Source organism: Brachyhypopomus gauderio, chromosome 7, assembly GCF_052324685.1.
Source record: "Brachyhypopomus gauderio isolate BG-103 chromosome 7, BGAUD_0.2, whole genome shotgun sequence".
In the NCBI taxonomy this organism is placed as follows: Eukaryota; Metazoa; Chordata; class Actinopteri; order Gymnotiformes; family Hypopomidae; genus Brachyhypopomus; species Brachyhypopomus gauderio.
In genome coordinates this window covers 19633414-19652604 of record NC_135217.1, presented here as the reverse complement: position 1 = coordinate 19652604, position 19191 = coordinate 19633414, and the positions used below count along the sequence as shown (strand labels likewise).

General features: G+C 46.7%; 2 protein-coding genes across 2 annotated transcripts in view; both read left to right on the top strand.

The window, feature by feature from the left end:
* Positions 1 to 3309: 3309 nt before the first annotated feature.
* Positions 3310 to 9949, top strand: rad21a (RAD21 cohesin complex component a). The gene is made up of 14 exons (XM_077012361.1): positions 3310 to 3466; positions 4456 to 4638; positions 4764 to 4893; positions 5007 to 5106; positions 5486 to 5592; positions 5802 to 5999; positions 6142 to 6267; positions 6518 to 6649; positions 6901 to 7124; positions 7396 to 7549; positions 7815 to 7963; positions 8113 to 8292; positions 8549 to 8632; positions 8999 to 9949. The coding sequence occupies exons 2-14, from the start codon at positions 4495 to 4497 to the stop codon at positions 9188 to 9190; spliced, it is 1920 nt and encodes a 639-aa protein (XP_076868476.1). The 5' UTR covers positions 3310 to 3466; positions 4456 to 4494; the 3' UTR covers positions 9191 to 9949.
* Positions 9950 to 10351: 402 nt separating this feature from the next.
* The window catches only part of eif3ha (eukaryotic translation initiation factor 3, subunit H, a), a 32234-nt gene continuing 23394 nt past the window's right edge, over positions 10352 to 19191 (top strand). Inside the window, exons 1-2 of the mRNA XM_077012359.1 lie at positions 10352 to 10463; positions 15336 to 15492. Coding sequence (XP_076868474.1) covers positions 10383 to 10463; positions 15336 to 15492 — 238 coding nt within the window. The 5' untranslated portion in view covers positions 10352 to 10382. The remainder of the gene's footprint in view (positions 10464 to 15335; positions 15493 to 19191) is intronic.

Genomic DNA, 19191 nt, shown 5'->3' with positions numbered 1-19191 from the left:
CAACGGCCTGCCCAGTATTATGGGCTAAACCTAGTCAAACACAAGATTAGCACTCTAATCCCTTTAATAAGCACCTGAAATGCAAACCAGGCAGTGTGCTACAAATAGTACTGAAGTGTACTGAAGGGATAGTTGGACTACAACGGCTACTGTAGTTTGCACTCAGTGAATTGTTTGATTAACATAAACCTAAATGCAGGGGGAAATAACACGAACCAAAGCTCTGCTACCTTGGAGTCACTCAGTCTGAGCTGAGCTGGGAAATCCATCTGCAAAATCCATACATTTACGGTAAAAGGTCCATATTGGTTAGGAAAGGCAAACACTGACAGGATCAGCAGTGTCCTGCAAAAGAAGTGTGAACGACCCCAGTTCCTCCTTTAGCTCGTTTTAATTGACTGATTATTCTGAGTGCCAGAAACTTATCGTCCCTCCAAAATAATTTCGACATGGCAGCAGACTCTAAACTTTGGGACACCGCTGTCGCAATATGGATATGTGGGAGAAGTATGTGTGAGCACTAGCTTCCCTTGTCAGTTGGGGGTAAAAAGACCTTCAAACTCCACATCTCCACTATCTATACAGATATTAACACTTAAAGAAGCTTACCAGTCTATATACGGCACAAAAACCATAAAAACATAAAATAGTTTTGTGATGATTGTGGCTCCGTACAGCAGTGCCACATGCCGTTGAACATGGTAAATCTTACTAGGCTCAGATAACAACCAGCCTGGGTGTTTCACGTAATGTGATATGTGCCATACAATATCACAGGCCTAAATCAGATTTACTTCTTAGCTTGCCATGCATTGTGTGATTATAAAGCTGTATATTTAGACCTTGGGTTCTCAATCTCCATCTTGTGCATCTCATATACTGAACCATTTTGTCTTGTCCCTGCAGGGTGAATGCAAATTCTTGCAGAGGAGGGGGAGCATTGGGGATTATAAAACATTGATTTTGAAATAGTAATCTAAATTCTTTAATATTCATTTATTTATATGGCACTTTAAACAGATATCGTCCCAAAGCAGCTTTTCAGAAATGCAGGTCTAGTGTATATGAACTCCCACTGGTCCCATCCTATCATTTAGAAACAAACACACAAATGTTTGTTTCAAACAACCATTTCAGCTGGGGACTGTGGTCAGTGAAAAATCTGCTCTGCAACGTTCTGGCTTGGTATTCACATCTGTGGTGGTCCAGTCTCCTCCAAATGAGCTACAGTATTTAATTTCCATCTGCACAAACTACTGGGGAACCCCCATGAAAGTCTTATATGTGGCCAGAGCAATTACTGCCCATCCCAAGGAGGGGGGGGGGGGGGGGGGGGGGGGGGGGGGGCTTCTGCTATCTTTCCTCAGCTGGTGTGGGAAAGAGCAGATCTGGTTCATCTAACTGCTGTGTGAACAACACGAGGGAACAATCGGGGATGGACTGCCAGGCGTTAGTCTGGATCAGGACCCGTTCAGCACACTGAGGACACTTTGGCTCATCTGCATTTCTTCTGTTGCACTGAATGTTGGCAAATTTCCTCTGGGCAAATTTATACTGTGTTAAATTAAGTGGTACTTTGAACAGATGGCATAAGAATATATATATATATATATTCATTCTACATACTTCCTGTACACTGAATGTAGCAGCAACTCTGACCAGTCAAGCAACTATGTGCTACTGCTGATCATTATTTGACAGAAACAGCTGAAAATGAAACCCGTAGGCTGCAACGACGGAAGAAGGAATCAGTCACATCTTCTGTCACAAAAAGATTTATGCATTTCAAAATAACATTTCTGTCTTAATATTCTCAGTGGGGTTCCTCATTGGGTGTCTAGTGTGAATGTAATCATATTAGCTGTAGTGTGCAAGAATGAATACAAAAATGAAATTCCTAACATCTATTATAAAAAGCTAAACTGGACATAACCGTTGCAATGCTTATTTCTTCTCCAGTCAGTTTACACATGACAAGATTCAAGAGAAGCACCATACATTCAAACGTACCACAATAAAGCAAAACAAATCAGACAAACACAACACTGCACAATGACTACATTCCCTAGAGGTGTGAAATAGGTTGGTGGTTCTTGGTTCCACCCACCGTGTCATTAAATGTGCTCAAGAAAGGTATTAACTGCAAACGCTTGAGCAGTGAATGAAATGCGATGTAAATGCATCTTTACAGCACTGAGAAATCCTGTAAAGAAGTGAGTAGGTCTGTGTGTGTGGGAGGGCACGCCACATATATTTACAGCGATCAGGTTCCATCAAAATGGCTGGATTCAGTGGTTCTCTGTAGCCTAGTTTGACTGAAACTGCCTGAAATCAGAATGTCAGGAAATTCTGCCTCACTGATCTTTAGTGTTTATTTGAATTAACTACTGCAGCCATACTCTACAGACGAGTGGTTTCATCCCTGCGGGGTCACAGTCATCTTCAAGGTTAAGGTGCCATCACAGTTAATAGTGATAAATCAGAATTTCATGTTCTATTAAATTATTTTATTTTATTCTGCTATGTTCATTTGTGTATACTACAACTATTATGTAAGGTTTTCTATTGTGTAATGTTTCTGTGAACTTGATATGAAATATTCAGTTCACATGCCATAACGCTGCATGAGGCGGGATCAAATATGCTGCTACCACAAAACTACTTTACATAAAATGAAAACGGCTAGTATTGATCTGAAAATAACACCTTCCAAACAGGACAAACACGAGGCTGACTAGAATGTTTCAGGAAACGCATGTAGAATGTCTGTTGAAAATCTCTTCAGTCAATTTCAAAACAAAAATTTGCAAAGATTTGTTAGGTGAAGTCTGCAGTTTACAGTGTAAGGATGAATGGATAACATGGCATGACCTTTATCTAGCCACAAAAAAGGATGGAAAATTTACTGAGTGGGGCTGCACAACAGGAAACGACGCAGTTGAGATTCTCAAGGAGTATAAAAACGTCTCAGTATTTAGTATTACATCAGTAAACTCTGACAGAAATGCAACAAATCAACAACAGACTTACACAACAAATTTAGACACAATTGTACCAATTATACCAATACTGGTCTCACGCACTTAAAAAGCAATCATAAACAGTCTTCCTCTACGTGTTTCCATAAGAGATGCAAGGCCGAACCGCAGGAGCCTACCTAGTTTTACGGGGGTGGGGTTGATTTGTAAAACAACACTGCCCTCTTTCAACAGCAACTTTACAAGCCAAGGGCGTGTAGCAGCGCCGTCTTGTCGCTCAGCCAATAGCTCCGCCCACACCCAGTTTTTGACTGTAAACATCCCGCTGATTTTTAAGCGTCGCAAGCGGGAGGAAGAAAGCTGGCGCCATCTTTGTTAGATTCAATGAGAGAGACAAGGAAGGAGGGAGACGTCTTTTAACTTCTCTTCAGGAGGGAAGGAAGAACTCGTACCACCCTAAATTCATAAGATTGTTTTTTTGTCGGATGGTGAGTTTAATTTGCTGTGCTTTTGTAGTCGAACAATGTTACTCAGCTGGAAAATACTATCAGAAAAATTGCAGCCACTTGCTAGTTACCCAGTTGGACAACTTCACTAGCCAGATAAACTCGCTATGTTATTTTAGCAACTAGCTAACTAGCATTAATTTAGGATTTGGATGATGCACGATTGTTATTAACTTCACATTGTGCTTAACGATTAATACATAATGCATGTATGCCCGAATGGTTTAGCCATGTTGTCTGAAAAACCGTGGAAGTCAATGATTTATTTTTGTACACAGCTAGCTGGCTAATTTGGCTAACCCTTGCTTATCAGCTATGCATTCGACTGGTTAGCTAGCTAGCTAATTTAGCTATTTGACTTGAAAATCAATGTTGGCTATTGCAAATAACTAGCTACTGTGGTGAATAAAATAGCTAATGAATTAAATGCTCAATTATAGATGATAATTTGTTGACTGGTGGCCAATATTAATCTTGTTTTCTATCCACGTACATATTTTATTTGTAAAGTTAGCACTGTTAGCTGTCTGGCCAAGACCTGTAGCCAACTAGCTGGATATGATTTGTTGGTAACTTGCTGTGTAACTAGCTGGTTAGTTTCTGTGTTTTTAAATAGATGTTCGTGGATCATTCGTTAACTAACCTAGCGTGCTAACTACAACATGGATAACTAGGTTATCGAGGCGTGTTTGCTAATGTTGTGGACGTAATTGCTAGCTCAGCAATACAAACAGTTTATGTTAATGTATACCGTTAATGGTGGGGACGTATTTGACTCGTACTAGACAAATAGATATGAGCCATGTACTCTAGACGGAGTAGTTTACCATCGCACCAATGTTTCCAACAGAAACTGGTGCAAACACGGCCCAGTTCTGTGATGGCACCAAGGTTCTCCTAAGTGTGAACTGGGTCGGTTCCAGTTCTTTGATTGTGGGCTAAATTTGTCTCTCGCGTCTCTCTTTCGACAGGTGTAGCTGACCCCTACGCCTTGACTGATCGCAGGGGCAATGTTTTACGCCCACTTCGTCCTCAGTAAGCGTGGGCCGTTAGCCAAGATATGGCTGGCGGCCCACTGGGACAAGAAGTTGACCAAAGCTCACGTCTTTGAGTGCAACCTGGAGAGCAGTGTGGAGAGCATCATTTCACCCAAGGTGTGTTCAGTCTGGCCAGGGCATTTCTCGGTCATGTGGGGCTTATTGAGCTATAATTGCATGGAGAAACGTCCTGTTTAAATGTAATGTGGCACAATTTCACTGATTTATCTTTTCTTTTCCAGGTAAAAATGGCCCTGCGTACATCTGGTCATCTCCTCTTGGGTGTAGTGAGGATCTACCATAGAAAAGCCAAATACCTGCTTGCCGACTGTAATGAGGCTTTCATTAAGATTAAAATGGCTTTCCGGCCAGGTAAGGTCAAATATGTTGTAAAAAATCTAGGTAATCTATATTACGTGAAACTTGGGATGTTTGTGTTGAAGATGGGGTGTTTAATTTGTCCTGAAATTGTCTGTGTACCTCAGGTGTTGTCGATCTGCCCGAAGACAATCGCGAGGCTGCTTATAACGCCATCACCCTGCCAGAAGAGTTTCATGATTTTGATCAGCCCCTTCCTGATCTCGAGTATGTTGTGGCTTCTCCCCAGTAGGGTGCATGCTGTTATTTCTATGAATAGCTTGCTGTGTATTAGTATTGGAGGAGATGGAAGGCAGATGTAATATGGAGGGAGCGTACTGTGTAGAGAGGGAGTTGAGTTAAGCCATTCCATAGTCTCAGTTGTTTCGATATGCTTAAACTAACACCGTGTCCATATAGAGGCCCGTCTCCTGATTCATTCTGTAAATTTGCATATGAGCAAGTTGTACTGTCTAGAAACCCAAAAAATGAATTTAAATCTTAAGCATTAAAGTCTGGTGTAGATTATTTTGTCTTGCGTGACTTTCGGTCAAATGCTTGTCGGAGCCTTTTGGAGGTGAAGTGACTTTTTGATCTGTTCTTCCAGTGACATAGACGTAGCGCAGCAGTTCACGCTGAACCAGAGCCGTGTAGAAGAGATCACCATGCGGGAGGAAGTGGGCAGTCTCAGCATCATGGCCGACAACGACTTTGGTAAAAAAAAAACAAAAAAAACTCCAAATGCATCAACCAGATTTGCTAAGTGCGAATTCTCAAATTATGTTGCGGCTTGTGTGTTTAATGTTGTTAATTGTAGTGCTGTTATACTTGAATGTAAATAAGATCACTGGAAAAGTGGCCATTTGCTTGTTCACTAATTGCAGTCGGACACCGGTAACCTGCAGTTTGCATGGTATTTGCAGGTGACTTTGGCATGGACGACCGAGGCATCATGAGGGAAGAAAACGCCTTCGAGGTGGACATCATCCACGGATCCTCCGCCTCCAACCTTCTGCTAGAGGTGGAGCCTGGCCCCGCCCACCTTCCTGACAAGCCCGCCAACCTTGACTATGACGACTTTGGAGAGAACAACTTGGACAACACGGACGGGGGAATACTTGGTAGGGATGGGCTTGGTGCTTATGAACTGATGCTGGGTTTTCTGGATGAGTAGTTAAATGCATCTGTTTAGTTGGTTTTCATTTGTCTCAAAGTTAATGACTACGGTTCAGAAAGGTGACAATGACTTTTGCTTATTTTCAGTGGATAAGCTCTTGAGCAGTGATGGTGGTGGAGGCATATTTGATGACCCTCCAGCCATCACAGACAGTGTCATGATGCCCCCAGAACATGGAGATGACGACGAAGATGACTTTGATAACCTCTCTCGTAAGCCACTCATTACACAGCAGTGCCATTTTATTATAACTGTAAAAACAAAGCGGCAAGATCAAAGCTAAACTAAACAATCATAATCATTAGTTTGATTGAATCTTCTCTCTGCTTTGTACCAGAGCCTCCTGAAATTGGAAACCATAGGTTGTTGTCCAATTGCTGCATTTCTGATTACTTTTGATCCTCGTTTTAATAATCTATTTCCCTCTTTTTTTCTATCTTCTGCCCAACACTTGTTCTCCAGCTGCTGGTGCTCCTGATAGCCCAGACTCCGGCCCGGTTGACCCCCTTCCCAACACCACGGACCAGACAGAGCAGACTACACTGGTGCCCAACGTAGAGGAGGCATTCGCTTTGGAGCCCATCGACATTACTGGTAAGATTATGGACCTCGTAGACCATTTGATGTTGGGGGCTGGCTGGAAATATGGCCAGTCCTGCTGGGTCGGAGAAAACCAGGGGGAGCCGTTGAGCTCTTAATGGAGTAGGATGCGTTTAGATTGGGCTCCTGCTGGACTTTGATTTTATTTTAGTTTGTGAAATTGCCAGAAATTTGTGTTCATTGCATTGATGAGGGGGGACGTGGGGAGTGATGTGTGGTCTTAACCTTGTCCCTGATGTTCTCAGTGAAGGAAACCAAGGCCAAGAGGAAGAGGAAGCTGATCGTGGACAGTCTGAAGGAGCTGGACAGCAAGACCATCCGCGCACAGCTGAGCGACTACTCCGACATCGTCACCACGCTGGACCTGGCTCCGCCCACCAAGAAGCTGATGATGTGGAAGGAGACGGGTGGCGTGGAGAAGCTCTTCGCTCTGCCCGCCCAGCCGCTCTGGAACGGCCGCCTGCTCAAAGTACGTCTCAGTACTGAAGGTGCAGAATAGTCAGGGAAAATGGCCAGTGGCATCCACGGGCATCTCCTGGACTCTGAATCTGACCTTTCTACACTTTGAGTTTGTTATATAACGGCTGGGTTGAGTTGACCTTGAGTTGCTAAAATTTGAAGCCAGTCAAAAGAATTCACCACCAGAGAACAGCCAGACTCAGCTGAAAGCTACTGTTTGGGCTTCACAGAAGCGTAAATTACAAGTGCTTAATTATGGCATGTGTATCTGTGTGTGACAGATGTTCACGCGCTGTCTGACACCTCTGGTACCTGATGAGCTGCGGAAGAGGAGGCGTGGTGGCGAGGCAGACAGTCTGGAGGAGTTCCTCAGGGAGCTGGAGAACCCCGAGGTTCCCCGCGAGGAGCAGCCAGGTCTCCGGGGAGATGTCATCGGTGAGTGGCCTGTGCTCCGGAGATGGAGCCTGACCAACAGGCGAGGTCGCCGTGTCCCTGTCGGGCGCTCAGCGTTGTCAACCGCGTGGATGTCTTGTGTTCCGACAAGAACGTGTACTCGACAATCACCAAGTTATTCAGACTTGAAACATACTGGGGTGTTCTAGGTGTTTTTGAGATGATAATGTTGGTAGTAGGCCAGAGAGTGGAGACCTTGTAGTTCCTCTGGTTCTGAAGAGTAAATGCTTTGTTGTGGTTTATGCAGATCAGACCATCCTGGAGGAGCCCAGCGTGCTGCAGGCCTCGTCCATCGAGGGTAGCCGGACCGCTCTGGACGAGACGCTGATGCCGCCGCCCTCCAGGCAGCGTGGCGTCAAGCGCAAGTCCCAAGAGCCTCCTGAGTCCAGTCTGCAGGTGAGCCGTCGCCTCCCCTCGTACCAGGGGGCTCAATGTTGATGACTGTCCATTGTCTCGTTTTTGTTGTAGCTGTGTTTGCCACGGTCACGTAGACTTGTTGAGGTCCAGTCTGTTCGACTACATACGTTTTTGTGATGCCTCTGCAGCCAATGGCCATGCTGGATCAGAGCCTGCAGCCGGTGGAGCAGGTGGGGCTGAGCCAGCAGCTGGAGATGCCCCAGGTGGAGCTTCCTCCCGAGGAGAGCATGAGCCTCTCCAGGCTGGCGCCAGAGCTCGACCTGCTGGGAGAGAAGAGCAAGGACAAGGAGGACAGCGAGGAGGAGGAGGTGAGGGCCTTCATCCTCCCACAGAAGCAGTCACAATAAAACACGCGCATGTTGTTTTGGCACCCACGTACAGGGTCTCGGTCGTATTCGATGTTGTATGAAGAGGTGATGTATGGTGAAGAGGTGGAGGCGTTCCGGCATGTTTGTTGGTGTTGACTGTGTAGAAAAGTTACGCTTGTCTAGGCACCTTGTTTCTTTGATATGTTTGAGATTTCTATATGATTACAGTTTATAATCGATTGATTTAAATGATTAGGAGGGCGATGGACAAGGCACAGACCAGGACCAAGAGGAGAGGAGATGGAACAAGAGAACCCAGCAAATGCTGCATGGACTTCAGGTATGCCTCTGATCTACCTACGTTATGATGTCAAGATATGGTTCCTTGTATATAAGGGAGAAATTGTTGCTCAGGTTGAGGGTTTTTTGTATGAGCAATGGTTCTGCGTTTAAATGAGCGATCTTCTTGTTCTGTGCTCATAATGGTAATCATCTCATTACTTGTTGAGTCCTTCATCCAAGAATGCATGTTTGTTTGACAGCAAACACGGAGGAGTCAGGATCAGGAATTTTGGTCTAGCCCCAATGAAAACTGACCTCTTACTAGTTCTTTCACCTTGGCAGTAATGTTTGTCATTTTGGACAGCACTTTTCTTTTAATGAAACATGTCGAGCCTGACTCTGTCTCTCTCTGTGTGTTTGGCAGCGTGTGGTGGCCAAGACTGGTGCCCAGTCCATCAGTCTGCTGGAATTGTGTAAGAATAACAACAGGAAGCAGGCTGCTGCCAAGTTCTACAGTTTTCTGGTCCTGAAGAAGCAGCAAGCTGTCGACCTATCCCAGGTCCAGCCCTACAGTGACATCGTTGCCACACCAGGTCCACGGTTCCATATTGTATAGGCACATGATGTTACTGTGTTTAGTAGCTGTATTTAACACTTTTCTTTTTTTTATGTTGGTCTTTTTTTTTTCTTTTTTTGTATCTGTCCTGTTTTTGGACCAATTGTAAGACAAGTTAATAATGAAGAGATTTTACAGTGTGTAGCAGGGGGCTTATACATTGGTCACTTGTATTTCCACAATTTCAAAACCATTGAAACTTCACAAACTCTCCATCATGTTCCACAAATTGTTTTAACATTTGGTTTTACCTAATTAGGTTTTACAGTTCAAATACTAGTAGATTAGGTGTATACATTTTTACCTTTTTGATAATGTCATGTTTGAGAGACAAAGGTTTATTTTTGGACGTTTTGGTGTAAGTGTTGAATGATGCAGACACTCAACATTTTGTATCTCTTTTAATGACTGATGTCTAAGGATGTTCTATGGTTATTAAAGGTTTATTAAAACTATAAATTTGGGAATTTATGCAATTTGTGCTTAAATGTGAACACCCATATAGCAGATGCTTCTTTCTAAATCTTTAAACTGTTACTTATTTTCACGTTTGTTAGTATTCCAGTTTGTTCAACTGTACCCCACATCTTCAGCCTGTGCTATATAATACCGTTTAATCTTGACAAGTCCCTGCCTTTCCACTTTTAATTTGATGTACATTGCCTTAGTGGGTGAGCTGTCAGTTTCATTGTAGTGAAGCTGAGTTTTCTATGATTCAAAGCTTCGTTTTTAATAAAGATGCCAAAAAATAACAGTGAATCAAGGAACTTTTTGGAGTTTCATACACAATGTTTTGCTATAAAATGTACAAAAAGTGGTGTTGAAGGATGAAGATGCATCATCCAAATCTTGTTACATAAGTGCGAGATGGAAGTGGCGTGTAACAGGTTATTTTCTGATAATTAATCATGACCCCCCCCCCCCCCCCCCCCCCCCCCCCCAAAAAGTAATCTTCACTTAAACAATAAGTATACATTTCAAAATCTGTGCTTAACAGTTAAAGTAATTACATTTTATACTGCTGGATATTTGCGGTCAATGTCAAATATCTGGCCACGGCCAAATATTGTGATCAACTGATGCTCGCTTAAATATCATAATTTCTACTTTTTAAAAACTCGTATATTACTACCGGGGTGTGCATCTTTACACCGGAAGCACTCCGGCGCCCATTCTCTCTCCCCTCGCAACAATGGCTACGCGTAAGGAACCCGCGGCGGCCGCGCCATGCTCGCTTGATGCACAAGTTAAACGGATCCAGATAGACGGACTGGTGAGTGTTCACATATGAAAACACACGCTGTTTAATTCACTTTAATTTAGTTTGTCGCAGGAATCTAACTTGTTAACTTACCTTAACGTTTAGCAGCTAGCTGGGTTTACTGGCTAACGGCAGCTAGCGTCATATGTAGATGCCCAGATAACGTTGGCTGGCTAAAACGAACACACACACACACACACACACACACACACACACACACACACACACATTAAATTAACACCGAGGACGAAAGAATGTCTAACAAAGGGTTCGCACAATGAAAGGAAATGTGCTGACGACAAAAGGCATCATCAACGAATAAAGCATGGCTGTCCTAGCTAGTCGAGGATCATTAGTTTGAATAATTCTCTGAAGTGAATCAGTCCTACATATTTTCATTAGCTATTGCATCTAGGTCCACTAGAAACCCATACTTGTAGTTTAGCCGATTATAATGCGATCAAATCACCTAATTAACACGATGACGCTTTTGCCCAAACATATAATGACCAGTTGTGTGTAGGAAGTATAAGGACCTTCTTTACCATCTTGTGTTTCTGCCTAAATGGTTGTTGTCTGAATCGGGTCACAGATCTGGGATACACCATGTGTATCCTACACCTGCTTGTACCTGGAGCTCAGCACACAGCTGGTGTCTGAATCTGAAACTGGTGTCTTTGAACATGGGAACGGGGGAACCGTCCTGTCACCCCAGTGCAGGGTTCGGGCCTCCTGCTGTAATGAAGAGCACTGGTACTGTAAGGGCACTCAAAGGTCTGTTTTAGAAGAGTATTAGGTTGTCATAGTCTAGTTCGTTGTAATATCCTGGTTACAATTATGGCGGATTTTTCTTCTTGCATTAGGTTTATGGTTCTTGCAGATAGCCCAGGTTTGTTTCTGATATCTGTTTGTTACTGTTATGATCATGATGTTGTTTGTTCTCAAATGGGAGATTTTTTATCTGGTCAACTACATTATTAAATGCGTCAGTAAAAGGACTCTGGTGTATCAAGCCTACCATGCAGTTCTGTGGTGGCCAACAGGGGGCAGACATTCATCAATGTTTGGGAATAAGTTGGCCTTATTGCAAATAGCTGCTGGTGGCAACATTTAAAAACATTCAGGATGCTTAATGAGGAACTTCTTTCAACGGTGAATGTGCTACATTCTAATCTAAAAATGCATACTACTTTTATGTGGCTATTATTAAAAATGTGAATAGTGTCAGAACAAGTTCTTTCATTTTTTTTAATTTCTTTCTAATTTTGGTCTTTTTATGTGTCAAGACTGTCTATGTAAAGCATCTGAGCGCATTGTTACTTTATTTTCACTGGCCATTCTTTCCTCTATAACGACTAGTAGTGTGGACTGAATGGGAATGTGGAGAATGAGGTAAATAAGTAATTCTCCTGTCCTGAATTTGGGGTGCCGTGGTTTCTCGATATTGCATCACAGCTTGCTGTTGAGACGGGGTGGGTCCCCAAATATATGGATACCTCAGCACTTTGTAGCCCCAACCACTGCAGCGTGGCGGAGGACAGATCGAGGGGAACTCGCCTCTGCAGTGGACCCACCGGGGTTTGGTCGGCTCATTAGCTCAGGCCAGGCAGCACCAGTGGAGGCGGCATGATGGAACAGAGCGCCACACGGTAGCGTGCCATCAATAAGCACCTCGTTACTGTTGCCTGTGTAACACCTGGCTGGAGATGGAGGTGAGCACAAGGTGGAGGTCAGATGTAGGAGTTTCACTCCCTCGTTTGGTTGCAGATGCGATCGTGGAGGTTGAAGCCCGACTTCCCTCTGTTGATTTATATATTTTTAAACTCCGCCTAAGGCTTGCATGACGTTTATATAGTGCATGGTATCTGACCTAATCCAGTGTTGAAGAGTGAAGGTTAACTGTGTGTTACTGATGGCTTAAATCATTTTGAGGAAAAAGCCGGAGCTGACTTGGTTTTCCAGGTGACTACATTCATCGTAGTGAGGTGAAACGTAGGACTGAGTTACCAGGGCCCCAAGTAGGGGGAGGGCCCTTGAGGAGTTGGGAAGTTTATTTTCCTTTTAAATATTATCATTTAAAGATAACAATAAATGTTGCTAACTAATTTAAATGTAATGTTTTGAATAAATAGACTGATGGATTGAATAGCATGTCCTAGCCTGCGTGTGGTCTCTGAGGACAGGCACCCTCACCCCTTGCATGAAATGGTTTAGTCCTTCTCCACCAGGCTTTTTAAGCAGGCCCGTTTGACTTGGCGTTCATTCAGTGCGCATTGTGTCCATGCTGTGGAAGGTGGTTGTCCAAAAAAGTCCTAAATCTGGTTTTCAGAAAATAAGAGGCAGGAAAGAGAAATGAGGGAAAACAAACGTCTTTTCAAAAAAAAGGGGAGCCCAAATGTTAAAGCACATAGCGTACATTAAATGAGCTCCTGTGGTTATTAAACACTTCAATACTACCGCAATTGTCGGTCCTGGAAACTGCATAATACGAAATTATAAATAACTCGATGCCTTATCTGTAATCTGAGGTAAACTCTAAATATATTTTTGTGTTCATTTCCCACCACTCCATTGCAGTAACATAGTAATTTGACAGTTTGGCACTGCTTGTGCATCGGGCCCAGAATTTGGTGCTGTGCACCTGACTGCATTGCTGAGACGGGCGGGATTTGGGGAATACAAAACGGGAAGTTCTTTCCAGCAAACCAATTGGTTGCAGAGATGAGTCAAAAGTAGCAGTCTCTGTGGTGTGAGCATCCAATCAGTTGGGCCACACCCAGATGCACTGTGAACAGCTGTCCTAACCATCATTATCATCATCATCATCATCCTCATCCTCCACCTCCTAATGGGGATCTAGGTGCCTCTGCAGAATGCCTGATGTCTGTCTGTCTGTCTGCCGTAGACACTTTGTACACATGAGCGGAGGCGAGCGCTGTTCCCTGGTTGGACTCGGCTCCTTCTAAATCGAGAAAACAGAGAGTGTGTCCTGTTTGCTGTTGACACAGACAAATTATATGCAGAAGAAGACAAGACACTCTTGTCAGTTCACCAGTATATTTGAAACAAGACCAGACAAGAAGCACAGGAGAAAAAAAAAAAAAGATGGCAACACAGGGACAGAGAAATCTGAGCAGAAGAAAGAAAGGACGTACCACTGCAGCGTAGCGTAGCGCTAGTACGCGCCGCCGAGGACGGCTAGCGTTCAAACAACGGTTAATTTCTCCACAAGAAATAGCTTTCTCCTTTAATTTCCTTTCGTTTCTGCATTACCTGAGAGTCATTTAAAGATAACATTGTTTATTAACTGGTCCCGGCTACGGTGACCTCAAGGGGACGGCGCCACGGTCCCGCCGGAGACCCGAGACCCGTAATTCGCTCCAGCGTGACCCTGCTGTGCTGTCCGTTCCATTCAGGACAGCAGGCGTTTCGGCAGCGGATGAAAAGATTTAGCGGGCAGAGCTCCCTCACCGCGTCCCCGTGGCGAGCGAGTCCGATAAGCCCGGCGGGACCGTGGGCTGCGCTGGCGGTCCTTTCGCCTCATTCCCCGTTTGACCTTAAAGTCCATCGTGGGCTTGTGGGGAGAAAGCGGTGGGCTTTGAACGCGACCTTTCCTCCCTGGGACTTGGTCCGGGTTTTTGGTTGTGCCCCGTTGCTCCGACCTACCGTCCGTCCTGAAAGCCCTGCTGCCTCTGCGGGGAGCCTGCCCCCCCCCACCGGCCTGCACCAGGCCTTAAATCAACCACCTAAAGTGGTGCATTGTAACAGCCGCCCATGCTGGGCGATGCCGGGCTCCAGCTGGGTACGGGACACGCGCGCTGGCGTCTGGCTAGCAGCTGCAGGCCTGTTTCTCTCTAATCACTGCCTGCTCAGGTTGTTTGTGCAACGGCACGGCCCCAACGGTGCCTCCGCGGAGACCTATTAGACCCCGGGCCTTTCCAAGGCTGTGAATTGAGTATCTGTAGCTAAAGGGGCCAGGGAACACGAGGCGCCGGTGTCCGCCGCGCTCACATTCATCACGGCCCTAACAGCCTTAAGCACAGGCTTGGATAACGCCGGAGTGCATGGCACTAGGCTTAGTTGTAGCGTTTGCTTGGGCTGAGCAGCATATTAAAACTTTAACAGCATAGTTAATCAGTATGTCACCTGCCTCATGCAGTGAATAAGGCACCTCTTTAACTGCACGACTAACTTTCTTAAAAGTTTATTGACCCTCTATAGCCCTGGATCAGCAGAAGAGTAGCTTTTCGGCTTTGAAACATACATCTTCCATTGTTTTGGCCCCATCCTCTGAAAAACCTCAGGTTATATTACGGTTTATTTCCGTCCATATATCGTCCTCGCACGATCCCAGAGTGCCATATAAAAGCATAACTGAAACTGTGATGCCCCGCATGTAAAAACCTGAACTCCAGTGCCGAGGACGGACGGAGCCGACGCCCTGCGAGATCAGACCAAGCATCAGGCTTGTGAGATCAGACCGGGCGTGGGGCCCTGCGGTCCGTCCGGCCCGGCGCAGATGCCGGGAGCCCCCCCCCCAGCAGGGACACGGTGAGACCGCCAGGGTAATTGGGTTTCCGTGAATCCGCCACCCCTGCGTAGCTGTTGGGGTACAGGCTGGTGGACCTGTGGCTGCGGTGGGTGGTTCCTGTAATAGGCTCTTACCCGTTAGCCGCTGTAGCAAACACGAGCGTGTGCTCTGATGTTCACCTTTGCCCTCCGACCCTTCTCCTCCCCCGTCACACGTCGGTGAAGATGAACCTTCGTACGATGCCTTTCTCATCCCACGCACTTTATTTTTATGTGCTTCTCAGATGTTGCCTAACGCATTCACTCGCATACCTGCCGATACCTTCAGCCTGAACGTCTCGTGTGTGTGTGCAGGTGGTGCTGAAGATAATCAAGCATTATCAGGAGGAGGGCCAGGGCAGTGAGGTGGTACAGGGGGTGCTCCTGGGCCTGGTGGTTGATGACCGTCTGGAGATCACCAACTGCTTCCCCTTCCCCCAGCACACGGAGGACGATGCCGACTTTGATGAAGGTAAGGGTCCACCCTGCCGTCAAGCCCGATCCTGTCCTCGCAATATTCACACCGGGGCCACCCCATTAAACCTGTAAATGTCAGCGTTAATTGCCTTTTTAACCTTTTATTTAAGCAGGTAGGTGTCTCGGGGGTCCGCCGTCTTGTTTTCAAGCGAAACTTTCACAGCATGGCAGCGCACACTTGATTCGAAGCCATCATTTGCATCATCATCATGCAAGATGGATCTCATAGACTTTGTCCAGACTATTATATAAAAGATTTGAACACGTTTTCTATGGGAGCCGATCACGGCGGGCTCTCGTCCGCGATATCCGTGAAGCCGCGGCGCTTCGCCGCGCTCCGAGCCCGTGGAACAGATTATTAGTATGACGTGGTTGTGCTCTAGCTGCTGTGATCAGCTCCCGGCCTTCTGTCAGGCTGGCGTGTGGCCTTGCAGGGGAGACCGGCCCCCCGGCCCTTGGCCCTTGGCCAGCAGCATGCGGTCTCGCTGGTCCAGGCTGCTCGTTAGAGCTCGGGTCGCCCAAAGCAGAATAGCACCGCTAACAAGCAGCAGAGCAAAGGGCCGAGCCTGGGACGGGTGTCCAGGGACGGGTGTCCAGGGTCAGGAGTTTACTCGCAGCTTTCCTGGAAGAAATCAGGCCTGGTTTGTTCTTTATACCAACATGTGTACTGGTTGGTTCCCACATAAGGCCGTGTTTGCATGAATGTTGAAGTATACCCCAGAATATATTTTTCAGAACGAAAAGCGAAAGCCGTTTTGTTGAAGATTCAAGCCTGAAGACTCAACACGACCTTTTTTCTCATTAAGGGATTATGTTAACAGTACATCTCCCTCCAAAAGCCTGTTTGGCCGAGGATTCAATTTATATGGTGTCCTAAAAGCGGCCGAGCGTGTGTGCGTTAGTGCGCGCGTATTCATGTGTGTTGCCACCGACAGAAAGCCTTCTGTCCCGTTGTGTTCTAGCTCTGCGCGCCTCCCCGCTGACTGAAAGCAGAGATCTGGCGCTCTGAAGTCTTACCTTTCCTGTGAAGTCCTACCAGACTGCTGTCTGCCTCTCTACCGCTCCAGCTCTCTTCAGCTCAGCCTCACTGACTGTTTCTGTTGTGCCAGACAGCTCGTCACTCCCAGGAAGCTCATACAGATCAGTCATAATTTAGCACTTCCTCTCCCTCTCTCTGTACGATCTATACATCACGACAGGTGGGAAGTTATGTGGGGATCTCCTCGTTACCCCGCGTCCCGCGCCGCGTCCCGCACTGCGAGAGAGGCGTCCCTGCCTGCTCTTTAGTTCGTATTTCCTCCTTCTCCTCTTGGCTGTTTTTCCCTTTTGGTCTCAAAAGGTGGCAGTGTTGCACTTTCGTTTCGAGGCTCTCGTCTCCACATGGAGGCCAGGCAGGTGAGCCAGCGAGCTGAGTGGGAAAACGGGCGGTGTTGGTGGTGGTGCTGGGTGCAGCCTGATCTGGGATTTATTATAGAAGAGCTCATCCCAGTCCTACAGCTCGGGATGGACGTGCTAAATGGGCAATTTGCCGAGGAGTTTCTGTGAGCGCATTAGCCCGGTCATGGACCCCTAGCTCGAATCAAGATGCCTGTGAGCTCCTGCAGCTTTGCCCATTGATTGGGTTCCTGGGTCCCGGGTCAGGGGGTGTCAGGTGAGCAAAATGGTATATGAGCTGAGAGCCTGCAGTAGGAGCGTCCTGGAGAGTCCAGCTCATTGATTAGGCGTATCCTATGAGAACAGAGGCTTCCAGCCAGGGGCGGTGTGCCCTGAGATTAGGGTGACGATGGGGTCCCTCTATCTCGCGTCTACTGCGTCTCCCTCTCTTCCCACCTCCGCACTGAATCAAACCTCCGACATGCTCTCCTTCCCGTGCCCCGTTAAGATGCAAGTCAGGGGTAAAGGCTTTCTCATTTTAATTGCCCAGTTCAGGGCTGACATTAGAGGCTAGCGGGTTGTCGATATTACCCGTAGTGTCGCCGGGATTTTAAAAAAACGCATAATCGACGGTGAGCGGTGACCTCGGAGCAGCTTCAGGACCTCTACACCGCTGGGCTCCTCGCACGTTCCCCCGGCAAGGAGCTCATCGGGCCGCATTCACGAGAGCTGCCTCCCAGCCCGAGGCACGCAGGAGACGGGTTGTTGGCACCATGGCCCTGGCTCTCGGCCAATCTCTCGCATTTAAAAGCCTTGATTTATTAATGGCCCTCGATGCCTCGGTGGAATATGTCCTGTCCAAGGTTTTAGCAGATTGCCTCGTACCCTCTCCCCGCCGCTAAAGCTGTAATTAATCAAAGGGCCCCGGGTGATCAGACAAAAGCCTACCAACTGCAATGACTAGGGCGTCTTAGGGGAATGAGTTGTGGCGAATTGGGAAAGAGCTCGCCCAACACGCCGGGAGGAGTCCTGATGTGGCCGCCTTCAAGCCTCTTGACAGTTGGAGGCAGATGTGGGTGAACGCGCAATCTCAGGACCTTTTAAGTCGAGGCTTTAAAAGACTGCTGTGGTCCTGGTGCTAATGCTGACGCTCCTCCACCTCTCTTTCCATGTTTGCTGCATGGGCATCGCCACTGAAACGCACATATCGTCCTGAGCCCACTGTCGGACTGGGCCACACCGAGGTGTTGGTGCGTAGGCCTGCGTGGTCATTCCTCCCGGGCTGGGCCAGCGCTGAACGGCGAGGCGAACGGAACACCTTTATCACCAGAGCTTTGAAGATATGGGACAGATGTACTCACTGAAGTAGCGGGGTAATTAAGTTTGGTGATGAGCCCGCTCGGGTATACTGGAGCCAACTGAAAATTGGGTCTCTGTAGATGCGACTGCTTTAAAAGGGAGAAAGTTTGTGGGAGAGGAGACAGCAGGCTGCAGCCTCGTCTAACTGCTGCCCATAATTAGACATGCCTACAAACTACCATTGCTTCCCTCTCCACAGAAGAACCAACCAACCACTCGCTGTTATGGAGATGGGAATGGCTTACATGCCGGCTTGCGTGTTCATGTACAAACAACGGTGGAAATGAACAGCTTAAGTCCTATCTGTTTGGATCATGAGGCGGCAAACTCTCCAAGTCTGCTCTCGGAGCAAAAGAATTGATTCTAAAACCAGGACATTAAAAGGACATTTGAATGAGGAGTACTTGGGAATAAACTGGAGTAAATTTGAGTGCTTGAAAACTCAAAAGACGCAGCCTCAAACGCACCACTACCTGCTTTCATCTGGCATCTGTCAGGGCTTTATAGACTCTGCGTCTCCCCGAAGTCGTAGGTTTCCTTCTGAACGGGCGAGGGTTCTGTCACCTAGCAGAGGCATTTCTGTTTCTTCAGATTGATTGTGAGCCATTCATTAAATCCACAAGCTTTTGTTGTGAAATCGGGTGTTTCTGGGGGTAAACAGACAGGAGGACAGGAGCCGTTTGATGTTGCCTGGAAGAGGAAGAAGCTATTCGTGGCACCCTGCCATCCTAATTTCTTACATGAGATTATACTGAAAATGGTGGATGTTGCACGGAGCGAGCTCGTCACCTCCTCCGTTTGTCCTGACTGACTGAACCGTTGAACCAGGCCAGCCTGCGGGTTCGTGCGCGAGCCCTCGTCTCACGTGCCCCCGTTGTCGTCTCACGTGCTTGCATTCTCGCCTCACGTGCCCCCATTTTCGTCTCACGTGCTTGCACTCATGTCTCACGTGCCCACCACT